We start from the raw sequence: 17530 nt of genomic DNA, 5'->3' as shown, positions 1-17530 counted from the left end.
CACATGGCCTCACTTTGGAGGGGTCAGGCACGTGCAATTCATCTACACATCTAGGTGGAGAACAGTACTCACCCGGTAACCCCCAGAAAAACCAGACCAAGTTGGATGGGAGAATGGAGGGCTCTGAGAAGGAAAAGAGCGAATGTGATAAGCCGTTTGAGATGATAGAGCAGTGATAGAGATACCGACAGACATCACCACGAGTGTGTGGAGAGCACAGAGAGGTGAACCTGTCCAGATCTAATGAGTGAGAATAAATTAAGGCAAACAGTACAAGAAGTAATTAGAAAACAAAAACAATTAGAAACCCTAGGAAAAACAAACAGCTCTGTAAGAAAGGAAATGTACTAGTAGCCACTTGGCTCTGAAAAACTAATATTCCCCTAGCTGATAATAATGTGAACACTGTATATTAGAGTCAACCTGTGGTCAAAGCTTAGAGGATTTAATGATGGTTGCAGGACAGAATTTAATGTTAATAACCTTGGCGATTAAAAATTCAGACAGGGAAGCCAAGAGGAAGAAGAGGGAGAGGAAAGCTGCATGGGAAAGGAAGGGCCCTAATAGCCTCACTTGACAAAGTGGGGCACCAAGCGCTCCTGTCTGTAGACTATGGAACAACAGAAAGAGTGTATGAGTATTACTTGACCTTACAAAGGTCACCATAGATAAAATACTGTTGGGGTGGGAGTGGAGAAGAATTATGGCCATGGTATATGTTAATTCATCACCTGTCATGGCAGGACACTCACAGATAATGTTTAAAACTGATAAAACGAGAAATTGCTGTATAAGCACCTTATTTATAAAATTGTAGATAACAACTAGAAGAAATAGCTCAAAGAATTAAAAAGCGGTTGCCTCTTGGGAAACGAACTGGTGGTTAGGAGGAAAGGGGCAGAGTACAAATGCCTTTCATTGTAAATCGTTCAGGATTGTTTAATTTTCAAACCCTATGGATGGATGTATTTCTTAGGTAAAAAAATTATTAAAATACGATTATGTTTTTAAAAGGGCTTTGCAGACAAATGAAACTGAAGATCAAGGAAATTAATTAACATGCTCAAGGTCACGGAGCTTGGTGGCAGAGTTGGATTCAAATATGGGTTCTTTGATTTTCAGGCTGGGGTTCCTTTCGCTTGCTTACACAAGCTATTTGACAAACATTTATTGAGCACTTCCGTGGGATATGATGTCAGGTGTAAGGGCCAAGACCCGGAAGGACTGTATTGTTCAGAGGCTGCACACAGTCTACACAGCGGGAGGGCAGACGCTTCAACCAATCCTTACAGTGCAATGTGGTTACACGATCGTGTGTGCAAGACTTGAAAACGTAAGTTATCTTAACCACATTCAGTTGACATTGCTGCCTCTTTCGGCTTGGACTTCCTCACTGTAATACTTACACTTAGGTCAGGTGCTGCTGGGATGGCTGTGGGCTTCTGTAAGGTGACTAATGGAAAAGTTGAGTTGGAAATCTATTCAGTAGAATATATGTATGTGGTTCTCAGTCATTTCTATGTATAGTTAGGTGGGTGCTAGCCATGCCAGTGAGGGATGAAAGAACAACAAATCCTTGAATAACTCAAATGGCAGAAAAAGAGGAAAAGGGGAACAAAGGGCAGATGAGACAAAGAAACCCCAGCGAGCTAGTGACTCAACCTAATCACACCAATAATCAAGGTCACGTTAATAATCACATTATGTGTAAGTAGCCTAAATACTATAATTAAAGGGAAGAAATTGTAAGATTGGATTCAAAAAAGCAAAACCCAAGTAATTTTATACTATTTATAGGACTATAAAAATAAACTTAAAAAAAAAGATTTTATTTATTTATTTGACAGAGAGAGACATTGAGAGAGGGAACACAAGCAGGGGGAGTGGAGAGGGAGAAGCAGGCCTCCTGCTGAGCTGAGCAGGGAGTCCAATGTGGGGCTTGATCCCAGGACCCTGGGATCATGACCTGAGCCAAAGGCAGACGCTTAAGGACTGAGTTACCCAGGTGCCCCAGAGATATAAAAATTCTTAACAAAATTTTAACAAATCAAAACACACGATTTATAAAAAGTAAAATCTATCATTATGCAATACATATCCTAGGAATGAAAAGTTGCTTTAACATTTGAAAAGTAATCAGTGTAATTCGTCATATTAACAAATTTAAAAGGACAAACCATATGATTATCTGAATAGATGCAGAAAAGCATTTGACAAAATCCAACATCCATTCCTGATAAAAACTTGCAGCAAACTAGAAATAGAGGGAAGAGCACTTCTTCAGTCTGATAAAGGGCCTTCACAGAAAATCTAATGCCCTAATGTCTTACTTAATGTGAAAGATTGGGTGCCCTCTCCCTAAGGTCAAGAACAAGGACAGGATGTCAGGATCTTTCCATTTGCATTTAACGTTGTGGGAGTTTCTAGTCAGGACAACTAGGCAAGACAAGAAATGAAAGGCATAGAGATTGGAAATAGTAAGGTAAAACTGTCCCTACTTGCAGACAACATGATCATCTATGAAAAATTTTTTTTAAAGATTTTATTTTAAACACTCTCTATGCCCAGTGTGGGGCTTGAACTCTCAACCCCGAGATCAAGAGTTGCATGCTTTACTGACTGAGCCAGACATGTGCCCCAGAAAATTTAAAAAAAAATCTGTAAAGTGACACTTAAAATGATTTTAAGGTTTCAAAATAGATACAAATACAGTAATACACAAAAAGCAATTGTATTTTTACATCCTAGCAACATTCTGATTGAAACGGAAATTTTTATTTTTTTAAAGTTATTTATTTATTTTTAAGTAATCTCTACATTTAACGTGGGCCTTGAAGTCTAAATTACCCCCTGAGATTAGAGTCCCATTCTCCACCAACTGAGCCAGCCAGCTGTCCCTGAAATTGAAATTTTTAAAGTATATGTATATATATTTTATCAATCTTTTTTTTTTTTTTAAATTTCATTTATTCATTTATTTGTCAGAGACAGAGTATACACAAGCAGGAGAGTGGCAGGCAGAGGCGACTGGAGCAGCAGGCTCCCTGCCAAGCAAGGAGCCCTATATGGGATTTGATCCCAGGAGCCTGAGATCATGACCTGAGCTGAAGGCAGTGGCTTAACCAACTGAGCCACCCAGGCATCCCTATATGTATATATTTTTAAAGATTTTATTTATCTGACAGAGAGAGATCACAAGTAGGCAGAGAGGCAGGCAGAGAGAGAGAGGGGGAAGCAGGCTCCCTGCAGGGTCTCCATCCCAGGACCCTGAGATTGTGACCTGAGCCGAAGACAGAGGCTTTAACCCACTGAACCACCCAGGCGCCCCTTAAAGTATATTTATAATGGTATAAATACATGAAATACTTAGTAACAAATTTGACAGAAGATGAGCAAGGCTTATAGCTGCAAACTATGAAATACTGCAGAGAGAAGTTAACGAAAACCCAAACAGATGGAGAGAGACACCATGTTCATGGATCAAAAATCTCAGTATTATTCATGTCAGTTCTTTCCAAATTGATGGACCTGACACCATCCCTATCAAAATCCAAGCAAGCTTTATTTTATTTTATTTCATTTTTAGAAATGGATAAGCTGATTCTAAAATTTATTTATTTATTAAGGTAATTCTTTTTTTTTTTTTTTTTTTTAAAGATTTTACTTATTTGACAGAGAGAGAGCAAGCACACAGCAAGGGGAGCAGCAGGCAGAGGCAGAGGGAGAAGCAGGCCCCCCACTGAGCAGCAGCTGGGATCATGACCTGAGCTTTAAGGGAGACACTTCACTGACAGAGCCACCCAGGGACCCCTGATTCTAAAATTTAAATGGAGATGCAAAGGACTCCGAATAGCCAAACCATCTGAAAAAGAACAAACCAGTAGGATTTATGCAATTTGGTTTCAAGACTTACTATATGTGAGATTAGTCAGGAAAATGTAGTATTGACCTAAAGATAGACATGTAAATCAGCAGAACCAAGTGGAGTCCAAAACCAGATCCACACACATATCGTCAACTGATTTTTGATGGAAGGCAGCAAGGCAGTTCAACGGGGGAATGATAATCTTTTTAACAAGTCGTGTTGGAGGGGCTCTTGGGTAGCTCAGTCAGGTCTGCCTTCGGCTCAGGTCATGAGCCCAGGGTCCTGGGATCCAGCCCCACACTGGACTCCCTGCTTGGTGAGAAGCCTTCTTCTCTCTCTCCCACTCCCCCTTCTTTGTTCCCTCTCTTGCTGTGTTTCTCTCTGTCAAATAAATAAATAAAATCTTAAAACAAACACAAAAAAAAAACAAAACAAAAAACAAATGTTGTTGGAACAACTGCATAGCCACACGTTAAAAAAAAAAGAACCTCTATCTTTACCTCATGCCAAATATGAAAATTAACTTGAGGGGCGCCTGGGGGACTCAGTTGTTTAAGCAACTGCCTTTGGCTCAGGTCACGATCCCAGCGTCCTGGGATCGATCCCCACATCAGGCTCCTTTTTCAGCAGAAGTCTGCCTCCCACTCTGCGAGCTGCTCCCCCTGCATGTACTTTCTCTCTCTCTGTGTGTCAAATAAATAAATAAATAAATAAATAAATAAAATCTCTTACAAAGAAGACTAGAAAAGAAAATTAACTTGCAATAGATTATAGTCTAAATGTAAAAGCTAAAACTATAAAAATTCTAGAAGAAAACATAAAAGAAAATCTTAGTGACCATGGTGTTGGCAAGGGTTTCTTAAGCAGGACACAAAAAGTCTATGGAACAAAATAAAAAATTGATAAATTAGACTTCATCATGATTTAAAAATTGTGTTCTTAACACTGTTATGAAAATGAAAAGATGAGCCACAGATTTGGAGAAAACATCTGCAAAACATACATGCAACAGAGAATTTGTATCTAGATATGTATAAACTTGTATTTAAAAATTTTTTTAAAAGATTTTATTTATTTATTTGACAGATAGAGATCACAAGTAGGCAGAGAGGCAGGCAGAGAAAGAGGAGGAAGCAGGCTCCCCACAGAGCGGAGAGCCGGATGTGGGGCTCGATCCCAGGACCCTGGGATCATGACATGAGCCGAAGGCAGAGGCTTTAACCCACTGAGCCACCCAGGCGCCCCTGTATTTAAAATTTTTAAAAAAATATTTTATTTATTTATTTTAGAGAGAGTGCAGGTGTGCACACGTGCAGGGGGAAGGACAGAGGGGGAAGGAGAGGGAGAGAGAGAATCTCAAGCAGACTCCGTGCTGAGCATGGGGTTCAGGATCTCACGACCCTGAGATCATGGCGTGAGCGGAAACTAAGAGTCAGCATTTAACTGACTGAGCCACCCAGGCACCCCTAAAATATTTTAAATTGTGATAAGATATACATAACATAAAATTTGTCATCTTAACTGATTTTAAGTGTACAGTTGCTGTTCAACCAATCTCCAGTTTTTTTTTTCTTGCAAAACTAACTACATCCATTAAACAGCTGTTAATTTCCTTCCTCCCTAGCCCCTGGCAGCCAACGTTCTGCGTTCTGTTTCTATGAATTTGACTACTCTAGTTACCTCATATAGTGGAATCATATAGTATTGTCTTTGCGTGACTGACTTATTGCACTTATCATAATGTCCTCGAGGTTCTTCCATGTTCTAGCATGTGTCAGAATTGCCTTCCTTTTTAAGGTTGAACAGATTCCACTGTATGCATGGACCACAATTTGCTTATTCATTTATCAGTTGATGGCAATTTGGGTTGTTTCTACCTTTTGCCTATTGTGACCAGTGTTGCTGTGAACATAGGTTGTACAGATATCTTCCAGAGAGCCTGTTTTCAGTTCTTTTGGATATATAAAGAACTCTTATAATTCAATAATAAGACAATCAATCCAGTCTCTTTTTTTTAATTGGAAAAGATTTGACTAGACATTTTACCAAAGAAGAAACAAAGATCATGGTAAGTCCGCATACAAAAAGATGCTTCACAACATTAATGGACAGGAAAATATACACGAAACCTAATTGATAAAGCCCTCTGAATCCACTAAAATGATTTAGATTAAACTGACTGACTGAGTGCTGTGAGGACGTGAAGGAACTGGAACTCTCACGGGCTGCTGGTGGGAATGTGGACTAATACCTCCCTGGAAAAATTTTGGCACTTTACAAAACGTTAAATGTATGCTCTATCATATGACTTAGCCATTCCACTCCTAGGTATCTCCTAGAGAATGGACAGTGTATGTCCTACACGGATTTGAACATGAATGTTCACACCAGCTTTATTTGCATACTAGCCAGCAACTAGAAACAATTCCAAGTCTGTCAGTGAATGAGTAACCAAATCGTGCTATAACCATAAAAATGGCGTTCTACTCAGAGATAGAAAGGGACAAATTATTGGTGTGTGCAACGTACATATGAATTGCAAAATAGTTTTGGTGAGTGAATGGAGCCAGAGGAAGAAGAATGCACACTGCGTGATTCCACTTATGCAGCATTCTACAAATGCAAACTAATCAAGAGTGACAGAGGCGGACTATCGTTGGCCTGGGGAGGAGGGGGTAGGGGCAGTGTGGGGCAGAAGGGAGAGATGACGAAGGGCCATGGGAAGTTTTGGGGGTAATCATATCTTCATTGCCTCGACTATGATGCTTTCATGAATATATATGCATATACCTATTTATGTATAATATGTATGTCAAAACTTAACAAATTATATACTTAAAAAAAAGATTTTATTTATTTGACAGAGAAAGAGATCACAACTAGGCAGAGAGGCAGGCGGGGTGGGGGGGAAGCAGGCTCCCCCCTGAGCAGAGAGCCCGAAGTGTGGCTTGATCCCGGGACCCTGAGATCATGACCTGAACCGAAAGCAGAGACTTAACCCACTGAGTCACCCAGGTACCCCACAAATTATATACTTTAAATATGTGAAGTTCATTGCATGTAATAATATCTCAATAAAGCTATAAGGCAAAAATAAGTAAATTCAAGTAGACCCATAAAGAGAAATACTATATAGCAATGAAAACTATGAAAAGATATTTATGGTAATTGTTGAGAGAAAAAAAAAAGCAGATTACGAATCGGTATATCCAATCTGGTCACTTGTTTTTATTTTTAATTTATCTTTATTATTATTATTATTTTAAAAAGATTGATTTATTTATTTGACAGAGAGTGAGACAGCGAGAGAGGGAACACAAGCAGGGGGAGTGAGAGAGGGAGAAGCAGGCTTCCCTCTGAGCAGGGGGCCTGATGTGGGGCTTTATCCCAGGACCCTGGGCTCATGACATGAGCCGAAGGCAGAGGCTTACGACTGAGCTACCCAGGCGCCCCTTTATTATTACTTTTTAAAAGACGTTATTTTTAAGTAATCTCTATACCCAACATGGGGCTTAAACTCACAATCCTGAGACCAAGAGTTGAGTGCTCTACCGACTGAGCCAGCCAGGTGTCCCTGGCCAGTTGTTTTCAGATAAGTTGATTATCCCTAGCACTCACCATTTGATTATAAAGAGTACCACACTAAAATCAAATCGTGCTTTATGCCATCCCAGAGCCATCCTGCCCAGAGCCATCTGGGAATTCCCCTTCCCAGCCAAGTCCACTGTCCTGCCTGTTTCTGGGAATCCCCAAATGGGTCTCACTGCTCTCAGAAAGCAATCTCAGGTGTCATTTGCGTTGCTGACAGCGGGGGGCCTCTGCTGAGCTGAGGCTCCTGTACTGTTGCCAGTTGCGCCAGAGATGGGCTCCCTTGTCTGTGCTGCTGCCAAGCCCCAGGCATGGGGTGCCCGTCATTCCAGCCCTGACCCTCTTGTACCCTTAGGGTGCTCTGAGAGCACAGTTGAGGCCAAGTGACAAGGGGAAGTACCCCATCTTGTTACACAGTCAGAGGTCCCCATGCGAGGCTGGCTTGGGCCCCAGGAGTGGTGGCATGGCATCTCTATGTCTAGAGACCGTCCTTCTGCAGCAGGAGTTCAAGTACCAGCCCCTGGGAGGTGTCCGTGATGGTTGACCCCCGACCTCGCCCATCCTGGTGCAGAATGCACTCCTCTTTGCCAATCAGTCTCATCCCAAGATCTGGTGTCTTTCAGGGACCACCCTCCTCTCGCGGAGGTTCAGGGGGACGTTTCTTCCCAACATGAATACGGATGGAGATTTTTCTGGGCAGCTCCATATGCCCATGATCATATTCTATATTTCATATCACATCATATTACTTTATATCACAGAACATATGTAGGCACACACGGTGGAGGAGGAGGGGTGCCTCCATCTCCGGGGGTGGAGTGGGGCATGTCTACATCTTTCATCTCTAGTCTAGTTAGAAGCACATACCTTAAACTATGAACAGTGATTTTCTCCGAGGGAAGACGGTGGACGGTATTCACTTTTCTTTGTTCTGTTCCAAACTGTCCATCGTCATATTTTTCTCTGCATACGCACGCGGGCCAGATAGTGTGTGCGGGCCCGGATGCTCGTCTCAGCGTCCCGCTCAGTGCTGGGCACGCAGCAGGTGCTCCCTAGAGGTGTGAACGAAGACCCCGAGGAGCGGGTTCAGCAAGGGCCAGAGGGCGGCTTTTGCGTTCTGGCGCTTGTCCTGCTCCACGTGGACCCTGCCAGGCCCGGCGCCCGCGTTTCCGGCTCTGCCCGCCGCCACGGGACAGACGCCTGGCGGGGCGGGGTGTCTGGCGCCGGCCGGGTGCCCTGGCCCTTTGCGGTCGCCTAGCGGCGCGGGCAGTCCGGACCGTCCCACCCGTGCTGGGGAGGGGAGGGCAGAGGAGAGGAGAGAAGGGGAGGGGAGGGGGGGGACCAGAGTCATCAGGAACTCGCCCAGGCTGCTCCCACCGCCACCAACCAACGCCGCCGCCGGTGCCTTTGCGAGGCTGCTGAGGGCGCCTGCCGCAGCCTCCCCGCAGCCTCCCCCATCAGACTCTGGTCTGGGACCTGAGACTGCTCAGACGCCCGGTTCTGCAGAGCTCCTTCTCCGACGTTCCCAGCAGGCTCCCCCCGGGGCCTCTGCCCTGCAAGCTGTGGGGTCTAGAGGGCCTACCTCTTGGGTAAGACCGCTGCCTCCTGCAGTCCTTCCCCTGCTTCCCATCTTGCAAAGGACCACACTCTCTAGGATCCTTGTGCTCCTGCCTCCTGGTCTGTCCCAGCACTTTCTTTAGGAGGAGCTGCCTTTACCCGCCCCCCGCCAAAGGGGCGCAGGACAAGCTGCCTGGTGTCTGGGTGCCCTCTTGCTTGGGCAGGCTGAGGCTTGAAGCATCCTGGGTTTTGAGCAGAGATGGGCCTGGCCTCTCAGTAGGATGGGGGAAGCTGGCCCTGGTTCAGGGTAAGGACCTATGGACACAAGACTCAAGAGTCCAGAGGGTGCAGCCAGTGTGACTCACTGGGACATGGGGTGGGTGGGGGAGCACTAGCCCTTGTTGTGCTGGCAAGGGTCTGGTCTAGGAGGTGAGGCTGGGTCCTAACCCCCAGCAGCTGGGCTCAGACCCGCAACAGCTGGGCCCAGGAGTTGGTTCCAGCCCTGGGAGATGCAGGTGGTGAGAGAGGGGCAAACAGGTCATGTCTGAACCTGCCAGGTGGGATGGAGTTTAGGATTGGCTGGGCAGGTCCAGTACTCCGCTCATGCTTCCCGCGTCGGGAACTTCGGGGCTTGTCGGCACCCCCCCACCCCGCAACACCACCACTTGTGTCTTACTTCTTCTGCACCCGGGAGCAGGCTTCCCACTGCTTTCCTTGTCTAGCTTGTCTGTAAAGGGCAACTTCTCTGAAGGGGGCCTGGCCCTGGGGCAATGTTGATGTCACCTCTACTTCCTGTCTTGCTTCCTTTGTTCCTCCCTCCTGTCCCCCTTTCCATTTATCCCACAACTTCTTTTATTCTGCCATGCCTTTATTCCTTTATTCCCAAGGGGCCCCCAGAAGGAACTGGAGTCTTCAGCTTGGGGAACAGGAGAGGATAATTCATTCATTTGTTTGATCATTCCGGTACACACATATTTACTCCCATTCACTCACTCTTTTCCCATTCAGTTACTCCTTCCTTCTTTCTTGGGACACTTAATGAGCATCTACTATGTTCAAGACCCTGAGTGTTAGGTGGGAATGGCGGCAGGATACTCTGATGAATCTGCCCCATCCCTGCTGCCCACCGTTCAAGGTCAAGAAGGGGAAATGAGCACAAATCAGTCCAATTTAAGAGAAGAAGCGTATGAGAGAGAGATGAAGGGCTGTGAAGTGTGGGGGGGGGGGGAGGCGGGGGGTGGGGGCAGAGGGGACTGAGGTGGAGGATGGAAGGGGCACTTAGGAAGGGCACAGAAGACTTCCTGGAGGTGGTGCCCTTTGAGCCAGGCCTTGAACGGGGACAGGATTGGGATGTAGAGCTACCAGAAGGCATCAGGACAGAGGGAACAGCGGGAACAAAGGAAACCCCAGGTGTGTGAGGAAACAGTTGGAAGCTCTGTTTATGGTTTGAGACAATGAGAAGAAATGAGTCTGGATGGGGAAGAGGACAGACATGCGCTCCTATCTCCCTGCCTTCTGTTAGAGGCCGGGGGAGCAGCCCTGTTCTGGGTGACCCAGAGCCATGGTCATGGGCTAATGGCAAGACCTTTGTGACTGTTAGAGTGCTTTAATTGTTTAGTCAGCCTTAGATGGGACTGAGCCCTTCAATCTCGGAGGTATGTAAGTGGAGGCTGGGATAGTGTGTGTGTGTCTAGTGGGGGAGAGTTGCAGGTTCTGACTCATGGAGGGGTACAGCTAGGGCCGTTCTGAAAGTGGGAGTTGGAGTGGATGACATCGGAGGTCCCCTGCTAGCCTGAGTTTGTGGTCCTATCTGGAAAGGCTAAAAGGCCCAGCAGAGGGAATTCCTGGGAGTTTGGTTATTTATTCACTTACTCATTCCCTCATTTGATCCTCTACCCCTTCCTCCCTCCCTTCCTTCTTTCCTTCCCTCCTTCCTCTCACTCACTCACTATACCCTTGTTCTGGGCAGACCCCATGCTGAGGACTCAGATGACTCAGATGAACTCCCTGTCTGTGCCAATTCCCAGGGTGATGGGGGAGACAGACCCCTGCCAGACAGTGACAACCCAGTATCACTGTGGCATATAAATGGAGGTCACTTTGCTGTGTTTTGTCACTGAGTGGGGTGACAGAGTTGGGACATGGGCTTGAAGAATTAATGCAGACGTATGTCTTCTAGCTGAAGGATATTATATGGGAAACGAAGTGCTTGCGGGAGAAAATACTCAGGGTCCGGGGCTTAAGAGGCAGGCTTTCTTGATTTGTGGGGCTCCCCAGAGGTGCACTTGGGGACCAGACCTTTGGACTACGGGCACCACAAGCTCATCCCATGTCAGCAATGAGCCTGTGGGTTTTGGGCACCCCTAGAGAAGTCCTTGGTTCTCATGAGCTGTGAGAGGCTACACAGAGTGCTGGTTACACCTGTGGGCTCTGGACTCCGATCAGGGTTCAAATCCTTACGCTAAGTCTTATCAGCTGCATGACTTTGGACACATGACTCTTTGCCGTCAGTTTTCCTCTGGAGGAGAGTGATAATGCTACTGCCTTCCTCCAAGGGTGAGGCCCAGAAGTGGTACCGTACCCGAGGGGCTGGCACAAGGCTGGGCATGTATGTGAAAAGCTGTAATGACAGTACGGTGGCTATGAGAGTGAGGGACAGTCACAAGCCACTTCAACTGTCTCTGGGTCTCATTCTCCCCACCTGTGTCCCCAGCTCACTGGCTCTCACCGTATGGTCCTTGGACCAGCAGCATCAGCATCCCCCGGGATCTTATTAGAAATGCAAACTCTTGGGCTCCCTGGGAGACTTTGCTCTCAGCAGTCCGCATTTTAAACCACCCTTTGTGTGATTCTGATGCAGGCTGAAATTTAGGGACCACCGGCCTCACTCTCACTTAAGACCGGGTCTCTCTAACCACCTTTCCAGGACTGTGATTCACCCAGGGCTGTTTCGTAGGTTTAGGGCCCTGGTCTGCAGGCTGATGGGGAGAGGGGCCAGAGATGATAAGATGTGGTGTCAGCCCTCAGGGAACTTGTGGGAGAGTCGGGAAGGGGAGGCAGATACCCATGGAGATCTTCACTGGAGTCACAGACGGGACCGAGCTGCCAAAGAAGAGCAGAGAGGAGAGAGAACTTTGTGGGCTGCAGAGCCCTCTGCAGAAAGATCTGGATCTCTGTGGCCTGTTCTTTTTTTTTTTTTTTTTTTAAGATTTTATTTATTTGACAGAGAGAGAGAGAGAGAGAGATCACAAGTAGGCAGAGAGGCAGGCAGAGAGAGAAGGGGAAACAGGCTCCCTACTGAGAAGAGAGCCCGATGCAGGTCTTGATCTCAGGACCCTGAGATCATAACCTGAGCTGAAAGCAGAGGCTTAACCCACTGAGCCACCCAGGCACCCCCTCTGTGGCCTGTTCCTGACAGGATGCTGATTCAGCCTTGCTGGGAGTACTCTCCTAAGTCTTACTGAAGCCTCTCTTGTTTTGTGCCTTGCTGTGGGGTGAGGTGGACAGGGATCTAGGCTTGCAGTTAGGAGTAGTGGTTCTAGACAACTTCCTCATGGACTTTGGGTGGCTTGCCTCTCATCCCTGGGCTTCAGGGTACCCCTGTGTAAGATAGGGGGACTAGACTGAGTCTAGTGTGTCTGAGACATTGTGAGCCACTGGTAAGAGGGTAGGCTGGGGACCAGAAGCTCTCTGGGTCTCTGCACCGTGGAACCCTGAAATTGGCCTTCCTGTCTGCCGGGATGCTGTGCGCTGAGCTGTGCCTTCTCTGGGCTAGTTTTCTTACCAGTCAGGGGAGGATTCATGATCCCTGTCCTGTTCACTTCACACGGCTTTTGTCACGTGAGGCATGTGCTTCATTCTTCGAAGCTTCTTGCTGCCTCAGCCCGGTGGCCTGGCATTTGAAGCCCTCCTCAACAGATTCCCAGCTTTTTACTGCAAGATAAGCATCCATCTCACTCCTCTTCTCAAACTATCCAGACCCATTCAGTCTTCAGGCCAGAAAGCACCGCCTCCTCCAGGAAGCCTCCTCGATTGCCCCACCCCTCAGGGCCATCCTTGGACCATCTTGCTGTCTTTAAGACTTGACTTTAATTTCTCATTCGTTGACACAGAACTGCTGGCAGACCCCTGAGCTCTTTCAGGGAAAGGCTTGAGCTCACAGGGATAGACATGAGAGTCCTTTCAGAGGCACACGGAACGTTAGTGAGAGAACCAGGCCCAGAACCCAGGTGACTTAGGCTCAGGGGGAGACATCATTAGGTATGTGGGGAGTGAGCTGGAGGCAGTGAAAGGCAGATCGGGCCGACCTGTGTTCCAGCATGGCTCTGCACTCAGCAGCCGTGCCACCTGGGCCATGTCGCCTTCCCCCTCCCGCCCCAAGGGACCTTCCGGTGGTGGGCTGGCGTGAGGACAGCACTAGGCCTTGGACACAGCAGGTGTTCAGTTGTTGTGAGGAGATCATTATGACTCCTGATCCGTTTGCCCACCCCGACTCCCCTGCCTGGCTCTGCCCTGCCTTCTTCTCTTAACCACCAAGGACTTTATTTTGTCGGCCCATCATGAAAAGCCCAAGTGTCAGTGTCGGGCCCCCTTGTGAAGCCTCTTGCAGAAGCAAGGGAAAATCTGGGTGTTCTCTTAGTCGGTGGTGGCTACGGAGGGCCTGGGGTGGGATTTGGCAGGTGTCACTTTAAGAAGTCACATCGCTTATTTTCAGGAAGGAGGGGGTGCGCCCTGTCCCTGGCCAGCAGCTGGCATTGGGCTGCACTTGGGGGCAGCACTCCCAAGGGTGAAGAGTCCTAGCAGGTGGGTCTGGTGTCTCTCTGGGAGGCCGCTGGCTGCTCCCTGGCTTCCTGCCACCTCCGGCCTGACCCCTTGTGGATGGATGGAAGCCTGGTGACCCTTTTGCCAGTCTAACTGTCTGGGGCCGGTGAGGTGGGGACTCCCGGCCCCTGGGAGGGACCCCAGAGCCAAGAGACCCCGTGAGCAGGACGTCAGGGGCTGGCAGTGGGGGTGACTAAGTTCGGCTGCGGCTGAAAGTACAGTGAGTGTCCCGAGAGGTGCCCAGCGGGCGGGCACAGGGCCCCCTGACGTGGCCGGGGTCCAGTTGGCAGCCTCTCTCCTTCCTGTCTGCCAGGCGGGCCCAGGAGCCTTGGAGGGGGGTGTTCTGGGAGAAGGGGGACAGAGAGCGGTGCCAGGAGAGGCAGGACTCCGTGATAACAGCTGGGCTCAGGAGGGGCGGGAGCTCGGGAGGAGGAGCAGATGAGAGGCTGACAGGCTTCATTTGGAGCTGGAGCCTGGCTGTTGCTCAGGTGACCAGTGTCTCTCTCAGAGGGTGCTGCCAACGGACCTGGCCGCGATGATCCAGAATGTCGGAAATCACCTGCGAAGGGTATGCAGGGTGGGTGTGAGGAGGCTGGTTGGAGGTCAAGGGGAGGGGGCTGGAGGCTGGGGATCCCGAAAGAGAATTGAAGTTTCCATTTTAAGCCAGAAGTTCTCCGTCTTCTCTTTCATTTTCCACGGGCCATTTCCTAGCTCTCCTTGGAAGGAGGAATTGCAGAACTCCTAAGCTGGGTTATTAGAGGGAGCAATCCTGAAGCAAGCCCCAGGGGCCATGTTGAGGGGAAGTTTTCTGTGTCTGGAGTTCTATTTTGGGGGTGCGTGTTTCTCCCCGCCGAGTCCGGCGAGTGCTTCTGCTGGACATCAAAGCTCGGTGCCTCTGCGGCGTGTTGGAGTTCAAGGCTCCTGCTGGAGTTCAGGGCTCAGACCCCGATGGAAGTTACAGGGCTGGGGGTGGGGGCTGTGAGTGGGTGAGTGAGGGTGTGGCAGCCCGGGATTCTCGGGGCCAATAACCTCTTCCAGAGAGCAAGCTCCGGACCAGGCATAGGCTGTTGGACAGGTGTCCTGCAGGGTGGCCTTACAGCTCACGTTTCCCTGGAGTGTCTTACCAGGGACTTTGGAGCTGAGATTAGATGCTGAGACATGGGATGGAGCCAAGTGCTCATCACCGCCTGGCGGGGGCCTTTGATCTGGTGAACTGGAGGAGGGTGCAGGACGGGCTGGTGGAGGTTGTGCTGGGCACAGAGTGGGTGTCCTCTGAGGACATTCTCAGGAAAAGCCTTTTAAAAGGGGACAGGGACAAGTAAATCTCTTACCGATCCCATCCCTCCATCTGCATGACTGCCACTCAATTTAGACCTCAGCAACCTCCCACATCTAGGGCACCTTCTCCTTGCTTCCCCCATTCCACACCCTGCCCTTCCCATTCCCCTCACCTGGAGGGATGCTTCTAATAGGTAAACGGGGTTATCCCGCACCTGCTTAGCCAGCTGCCTTCAGTACAGTGTTCATGTTCCTCACCTGATACAAGAGGCTCCTGGTAATCTGCTTCTGCCTGCTTCTCCCTCCTCGTCCCACCTTCCCCACGCCGATAGATTCTGCCATGCTGAACCGCTTGCTACTGCCTCAGTATACCACCTTTGTTTTCTCCTCTGTGCTGTGATCCCTACTGTGCTTTTTGCTTGGGTGGCCCCTAGCCTCTCCCACGCCCCCCTGGAAAGTTACTTCTGAGCCCTCAGATCTCAGCTCAGTTGCCAACTCCTCCAGGAAGCCTTCCTAGATTTCTTAGGGCACAGAGTGCCTCTGTGTTAGTTCCTTCTCACACTGGACTGTGTGGTAGACTTGCACATCTATCTTTGCCACCAGCCAATGAGTTCCATGAGGCTGCTCTTGGTGTGCCCATGAGAGGGCTGGGCATGGTCAGAGCCCCAGACACTGTCTAATGAATGCATGGGCCTCTTGCTCCCCAGCTCCTGAACTTGGGGCAGAGAGCTTTTTCTAGGTGGGGCTGTGTCTTCTCTTGTGCCTTTCACCATTTTCCCCCCATTGGTTCCTATCGATAATTGGGGGAGAAGGCAGTAGGGGAAGGATGTGTCCTTATCATCATTTTGCAGAGATAACAATAGAATTGTGGCAAATCCGTAGATAACACTGACCACGCTACACACCGCATCAAATGCTTTGTATATATTAATTCATTCAGTTCTCTATGAAGTGGGTACAGTTATTATCCCCATATCCCAGATGAGGAAACTGAGGCTCAGAGGGGTTGAGGACTTGCCCAGGCTCAGAATCACACTGGTAGGAAGTGGCAGAGCTGGAATTTGAATGCAGGCAATCTGGCTGAGAGTCTGAGCTCTTAGGGAAACTGAGGCTCAGCCCTGTGAAAAGTGCAACAGCTGAGTGAGACTCCAGCCCACAGGATCCGAGTCTGAGCCCAGGCAGCATTTTACTTCCCTGTTCTCCAGCCCCCGTTCCCAAGTCTGGGAGCAGAGGTAGGTGTGGGGGTGGAATTGGGCCCATGAGGTGACATGGGTGACCTCATGCCGGCTGAGAACACTCTGCTCTGGATTGCCACCTGTGGACCATTGCCTGCATGGTAGATCTCCTTGGACTCCCCCGTTTCCTCCTGAATTCCCTCCATCCCCCAATAATATAAGACAGTTTGGGATGGTTTTCTGAGTTGTTACCAAAGCTGTTTTTAAGAAAAAGCAAGAAAATAAAAAAAAACCCTGACCAAACACTCTTCACTGGGGACACAGAAAGCCAGGTTAACTGGGAACAGAAGGGGGCCCTCAGAGAACCCACAGCCCTGCATCCCAGGGTTTGGGGGCCCTCGTCAGTATCCCGTGGCATGGAAGAAGGTTCTGGCTCTTCCCTTCACCCAGCAAGGCTCAGAACATGTGAATGAGAGTGAGGTGGTCAGCCTGCCAAGCTGAGGGAGCAAGGTGTGTGTGTGGGGCGGGGGGCACCGACTGCCTGTCTGCTGGTGCTGGAAAGGGCCTGCTGTCCTGTCTCAGTCCTTGCCTCTCTCAGTGCTCAAGGTGTCAGTCTGTACTGGATCCTGAGTCCCGTACTCCTGGGCTAGAAGGGGCCCGCTGGTCCCTAGCGGGAGACTGGGAACTTCTGCTCAGCCTTGGTGTTAGCCAGGTCAAGGGAACCTCTGGAGTACTTTATTTACTCTGGGAAAGGTAATGGGGCTGTCGATCCCAGGTCTCCTGAGAAGCCCTGCACCCTGGCAGTGTGGCCGACAGAGGGCTGGAAGGTCAGGAACAGCCACAGGCATCTGTGCACATGCTCACGCATCTATGGACAGACATGCTTCTCCCGACTGCTGGCAGTGATCCTGCTGCTTCACCTTGAACCTGGGGAGAGCTGGAGGTTCTCCCCAGCCTGGCCACCCAGCCTCATGAATGGCTTAGTTCAGAGTGTGAGGAGGTTTCAGGCACAGTGTTTGGCCCCTCTTTGGATTAACATCTTATCTTCACTCCATTGCTCATATATAACCTTGGGCCAGGTGCTCCCCCTCTTTGAGTGTTCTTTGAGGTCCCCACCAGCCTTGACATCCTGCGGGTCTGGACTTTTGGGAAGCATTTGTGCACCATTTGAGGTTGGTCCTGACCATGAAGGACAGGGCCTATCTGCCTTGAGAACCCCACTGTGTGGTAGAGGAGGGGAGACCAA

At 48.9% G+C, this 17530-nt stretch overlaps 1 protein-coding gene across 2 annotated transcripts in view; it reads left to right on the top strand.

The window, feature by feature from the left end:
• Positions 1-1275: 1275 nt before the first annotated feature.
• The window catches only part of ACOT11 (acyl-CoA thioesterase 11), a 53194-nt gene continuing 36939 nt past the window's right edge, over positions 1276-17530 (top strand). Inside the window, exon 1 of one of the 2 annotated variants that reach the window (XM_046002917.1) lies at positions 1276-1333. Coding sequence is in view for 1 of the 2 variants with exons in the window: in XM_046002888.1 (XP_045858844.1) it covers positions 14367-14399 (33 nt within the window). In the remaining variant the exon portion in view is untranslated. Of the gene's footprint in view, positions 1334-14315; positions 14400-17530 lie in introns of those variants that run through there. The other variant, XM_046002888.1, reaches the window with a different exon arrangement.

This window comes from Meles meles, chromosome 1, assembly GCF_922984935.1.
Source record: "Meles meles chromosome 1, mMelMel3.1 paternal haplotype, whole genome shotgun sequence".
Lineage (NCBI taxonomy): Eukaryota > Metazoa > Chordata > Mammalia > Carnivora > Mustelidae > Meles > Meles meles.
This window is presented reverse-complemented; position numbering and strand designations above follow the sequence as displayed.